Below are 6,000 nucleotides of genomic sequence, written 5' to 3'. Positions count from 1 at the left end.
AGCTGAACATGGTTATGGCCAGAGTTATGGTAGCCTTTTTCAACTTATTTTGTATTCCCAGCTTTAAGATGCTACTATAGTAATGTAACATCGGAACTGCTCTTCTGCCCTTTGGAAGAGAAATGGCAAATTTGGCAAACAAAGAATTATTATTATTATTATTATTATTATTATTATTATTATTATTATTATTATTATTATTTTAAAGAAAGTTCTAAATGCAGACTTTTTATGATCACCATCCTGGCATGTGTAGTTATAATAGGAGAGATCTAACTACTGGTTCTGGCAATCAAAGTGACAAGTAAGTGGATTCATGGCTTAAATTCTTAGTAACATTTAGGCTGCAATCCTATGTATGCTTGGGAATAAGCCTCATTTGAACTCAGTGGGACTTACTTCTGAGTAGACATGCATAGGATCACTCTGACTTAATCTGACTTTCTATGATAATAGTTTTGTACTTCCACGAGAACAACTAGCAATGGATCTGTTCCTACAGCAGTCTGAGGTTCCTTGCAAATTTCCCAGAGGGGTCCGTAATGCAAGATCTGGCCCTTATTGGAACTCTTTTAGAAACCACAAAAGTGAGACCGCTATTGTTGTTTGTTTCACCAAGTATCATGGCAACAACCAAGACTTTAACCAGAACCTACAGGGCTGGAAGAGCAGATTTACCATTAGGAAGGTGATTTATCCAGTTAATTTAGACACATCTCTGGCCTATGTATATCAAGTAACCTAATATTAACTATATAATCAAAAAGCGTAAGCCATAAAACATATGAAACTATATAATTATCATAAGGCGGCATCTACTGTAATGTAAAAAGGACAACATATATATATATATTAAAAAAAATCATTTAAAATGCTGCCATTAAATAAAAAAGAGAGCTCCTGAGGAGGTCAGACGGGACTCCCTGTCAGTCTGGTTGGTCATACATACCAGGTGGATGAAAGGGTCAAAAAGCCATTCTGGTAGAGCTTTATAAAAACGTGTTCAAGTATTTCATATTGTTTGAAGCTGTTCCTAATAATCTTAGTACAACCTATTTATTCACTTAACTGAGTTCCAACCAATGGTATCAGAACTTGGTCATTACTCCCTCTCTTTTGGTTTGTCGCTCTGTCTTTCATCTTAAGCAGTGTTTTTGTTTTGGTTTTTGACCCTTCGTATCATTTGACATATTCTTGGACTACACCTCCATGGAAATCCATCTTCAATGCACCTTATGCTCAATGTGAACTCCCACCTGAAGTGCTGGATAGCATGGAAGACCCCCTCTTTATAGGATGGGTTGGATCCAGATGCAGTCACACTTAGAGTATATCCATTGAAATCAATGGGACTTATGTAAACCAGAAACTTATGTAAACCATTGATTTAAATGGGAGTATGACCAAATCTAGATCCAACCCTCTGTGTATGCCTCTTTCTCAAAATATTTTGTTGCCTGGTAGAATGCTTTTCAGGAACACAATATCTTAAACACTGTATCATTCGTCGTGCATTGCTACAGACATCCCCACCCATCCTGCACACACACAGACATACACCAACACTTCTCCATCCCTCCAACTCTTGATTGTCAACCACTAGCATGGTTTAATGCTTTGAGGGAAGTGACCAATTCAAGATTAACACTAGCGCTTGAATGGCCAGTAGAACGTTTAAAATATCTTAGTTCCTTGTAGGCAGATTGTGGCTTTAAAAAGAGCTATACCCCACTCCTTTTATGATAATAGTTATGCTAAACCACAATACTTCCTTACAATGGGGGTATTTCAATACATAATCTGCAGAAAACACGTCTGAGCTGAATAATTAAAATACAGTAAGATTATTTGGTGAACTATAACAGTAAGATAATCCAATTTACAAGATAAGCAGAACGAGTTAAAACTATTATTCCGTTTCTGTTGTCCCTCAATTTCCTTGCCATTGTGTCTGTTTAACTGCCTAGGTAAACAGGATGCACTACAAAAAAAAAATAATAATAACAAAGTTTGTTTTTCCTCATTATTTGCCTCTTGGAAGCTCAAATTATATGTAGGGGTGGGAAATGACATTAGATCCACAAAGACTGCAGTCACGGAAACAATTTGAACTGGTAGAGTAGAGAACCCTTTCAGAGAACTGTGGATAAATAGAAAGAAGTAGCAATGTCACACATTTCAATGCTGTTTCTTGGAAATGAAAAAAAAAGGCAACATATTAAGAGTCTTTATCGCTGTCCGCTCCGCCATACATATCGGCCAACTTTTTAAACCGAGGTCCCCAGTCGCTGAGGTAATCATAGTCCTGGTCTCCATCTGTGGTCACTGACTCCAAGGAGCTGAGGGATTCGGCCACAGAGCCGTTGCCTTCGTACGCATATGTTGCTAACGAGTCATAAGGGGGCGCTGTTGGATCCGTATCGTTCTCCTTTAACCTTTGGCTAATGAAATCTCTGACGTCAGTGTTATCTCGTACCACTGGAGTCCGGCGCGGCATGAAAAGCGTTTCCGGCACAATGTCTCGGCGCAATTTATTGTCTTCTATGGCTTCGGGGTTCCGCAGGGTGCCAATATCAAATGCTTGGGTGTCTTCCTCTCCACCACCCTCATCGTTGTAACTGACAATGTTGTCTCGGATGTCCTCTTTGGAAATGATCAAAGGCTCTTTCTTCCGCTGCCGTCTCAGGGCTGCAAACAGCACCACTGTAACTGAAAAGAAAAAATAAAGCAACATTGGCGGGTGGAGGGGGGGAGGGAAGACGGGAGGGGGGAATTAGTTTTCAACCCAATTAGAACAAAACAAATCAAAGATGAAATCTGTACCGCTTGACCCTTATCTTTTACAGGAAGTCCTGCCTAATTGCACACTCCAAGCCCACATTGTCATACTGGAGCCAATCCTACTGTGATCACTGTGGGAGATATAAATATAATAAATACTGGGAGGAAAAGGGATTTCAAGCTACAAGGAAGATGAAGCCCAATTGTTGTTGTTATTATTATTATTATTATTATTATTATTATTATTATTATTATTATTATTATTATTATTATCCTCAGTTAAAAAAAAAAGATTTTGGTTTCTTTTACTTTGTGAGGCAAGGAAACTCTCTTTTAGAAATCACAAATGTAGTTTCAAAGCAAACAAAAAGGAAAAGAAGAAGCCAGTCTCATCAAATGACTAATGCTGAACTCCTGAAATGCTTTGGAATTTGTTCTCAAAGGAAAGCGCATAGCATTTTTTCAAGGTGAAATGCCATGTTAGCAGTATTATTTAAGGAAGAAGGAGAAAAAGAACAGTTGGCTTTCTCTTCTCTTTTTTATTTCCTTGAGAAAAAATGAGGAACATTTCTCAATATTTTCCCTGTCGCCCCTTGCATCCCTCTTCCGCATCTCACTAGTCCTTCAGAAAGGTGCGAGCAATGGTGGGCACGAGAGGTGAAGGGGACAGACAGGACCCTTTCGAGGCCGCATTTGACCCCCAGGCTACCAGTTGCCCAACCTCAAAATAAACCCTGATCCATTTTCAGTCACACACAACTAGTGGTTTCAAGTGAGGATTTGCTTCAAAAGAAGTATTCAACCATTTCCCGGGGGCTCAGGTGAGCACTTATGAGGATGCAGATGGAAATAAGGCGGCAGTACATGCAACTGGCAAAGCAACTCAAAGCTATGCTGCCCCTTTTTTGTATGTTTTCAAGGCACATGTAGACCACAGCCATTCCATTTTCTTGGGAACCCCGGGGCAGTGTAGTTTTGTTTGAAACACTAGGGATCTCTTAACAAAGAATTCTCACCACACTTCAATTCCCAGGTATAAAATCAAATGCTTAGCTCTGTTCTCAGGCTGAACCTCTGGTTGTTCCCCTTATCCCAGTTCTTCACAAAAAACATCTTAACACAGACAGGAATGGTAACTCTAATTTTTTTTCTTTTATTGGGACTGGGGTTGTACAGATTTTGTAAAATCCATTCCATCTGCATTTGGCAGATGGTCAGGTGCCTTTCGTTCCATTGTGCGCTCTTTGACGTAAGTGGATTTCCCCCAGTTTCCTGAATTTGCATAAATTTGTATTTGTTCAAATTTGCACTTGTGAAAATGCACCCCTCCCCCGCAATGCACAAATATGCATTTTCATGCTTCCCTATGGGGGAAATGCGCATTTTTGGCTGGTATTTCTTAATTTTACTTATTTTTCTAAATTTGTGTAAAATTCTGGAATTAAAAAAAAATGGTCCACAAGTCTGCAGAATCATTGTGACTTAAGAAAAATTGGTCCACTGCAGATTCTGTGGGTTACATTCATAGAAATCTGAACTGATTTGATTCCATTTCGGATTTCTCCAATATTCAGAATGAGGACATGCAACCCGCAAATTGATCGTAATTTTGGATTCCCACTGCAGGAAATATTAAGGATTTCATCAATATTGGCTCCAAGTTTTGGGGGGTCCTGAAGCAAGGTACCTTCATTGCCCTCATCCCTCTCTTTAGCCTTGAAGAAAATGCAAATTTCAAGTCAAGGAACATTAGGAATTGTCTTATACGAGTGGAGACTATCTGTCAATCAAGTATTGTCCACTTTGATTGACATTGGGCCTGTTTAGACAATATGCTAGTCATAGCTAAGCTGCTAACAATTTTGCAGCAAATGAGCATGTTTAACCCATGGTTATGAAGCCACCATAGTTAGGAATGGTTCACATAATGTGCTAAGCCATGATTCACACGACATGCTAAGCCATAATGTTTAGCTCAAAATGCTTAACCACTATGGCTTGTTGCTTAACCACTTGGCATGTCATCTGAACAAGGTCAATGGCTTTCTAGTAGAGGTCTTTCCCATCAGCTGCAATCTGATATTTTTAATTGGAGGTGTCAGGGGGTGGTTTACCACTGAGCTACGGCCCCTCCCCTAACTCTCTACATGGCTGCTGGAATGTTTAGCGCAATATGAATGTGGGGATGCTGTTTGTGCAGTAGGCCCATTCTCCATCATTGGGCCATGGCAAATCCCTGATGCCTCCACCCTCAGGAGCTCACCCTGGAGTTAGTCCCTTCTTTTGACCAAGCAACACTTTAAGCACTGTACTGTGGGTTCCCCACCCCACTAAAATGCATTCATTACAAACTCTCCATCGAACCCTAAAATTGTCTTTTGCTAAATGTTTGTGCCAGGCGTCATCCAGCTCAAAACCCCAAAGCTGATTATTTATTTATGTATTTATTTTGGTCCTCTAATGTTAATACAAATGAAATTTCACTAAAAGAAATGAATATTCAGATTGGATTTATGCAAATCACCCAGTGACTCAGCTGTAAATATAACTGTGTTCTTGATACACAGCTTTTTTTTTTACCGTGAACTTGTAAAATAAGCCCTCTTAATGCTCAACGAAATGTTAAAATAAATGTAAAGCTGAGTGCAAGTTGTTTTCTCCCTTCCCTCAGCAATTCTTGCCATTATCTGGGACTTTGCAAAAAAAAAAAAACCAAATTAGGCTTTCTCAGGCTGAAAGTGAAATCTATCATATGACCAGAAACAAACAAATAAAAGAAGCCACCCCAAAATTATATGCTGTTGTTACTATTAAAATGGAAATTGTAGTTCATTTCCACCCCCACCCGCCCCCGTACCTCAATCCAAAGGGAGAGGCGGGTAATAAATAAATAAATATATTATTATTATTATTATTATTATTATTATTATTATTATTATTATTATTATTTGTTTCACAGTGTTGAGATTGCATATGCCAAATTTAAAAGCAGATTGAAAAAACAAAAAGATAATGATATAGCCGCCATTAATTGAAAACCATTGTATGCTACACTTTTCTTCTACTTCAACACTGGGCCTGGGAGTCAAATAATTGTAGTTTCAGATTTGACATTAGCGACGGCAGCTTCCTGCACAGTCCAGCAAGCTGACCTCCTAACCTAGGGCACCTTTAATAATATCTTCTGACAGAGCATAAGCAGCTATTGCCAGGGTGGGT

General features: G+C 39.0%; 1 protein-coding gene across 1 annotated transcript in view; it reads right to left on the bottom strand.

Moving 5' to 3' along the window:
* Nucleotides 1-1,628: 1,628 nt before the first annotated feature.
* LOC134401376 (cadherin-6) overlaps nucleotides 1,629-6,000 on the bottom strand; it is a 76,312-nt gene continuing 71,940 nt past the window's right edge. The window contains exon 11 of the mRNA XM_063130257.1: nucleotides 1,629-2,709. Within this exon, the coding sequence (XP_062986327.1) occupies nucleotides 2,219-2,709 (491 nt within the window). The 3' untranslated portion in view covers nucleotides 1,629-2,218. The remainder of the gene's footprint in view (nucleotides 2,710-6,000) is intronic.

This window comes from Elgaria multicarinata, chromosome 7, assembly GCF_023053635.1.
Source record: "Elgaria multicarinata webbii isolate HBS135686 ecotype San Diego chromosome 7, rElgMul1.1.pri, whole genome shotgun sequence".
Classification (NCBI taxonomy): domain Eukaryota; kingdom Metazoa; phylum Chordata; class Lepidosauria; order Squamata; family Anguidae; genus Elgaria; species Elgaria multicarinata.
The sequence above is the reverse complement of the archived record's forward strand: the minus strand, read 5'-3'. Positions and strand labels throughout refer to the sequence as shown.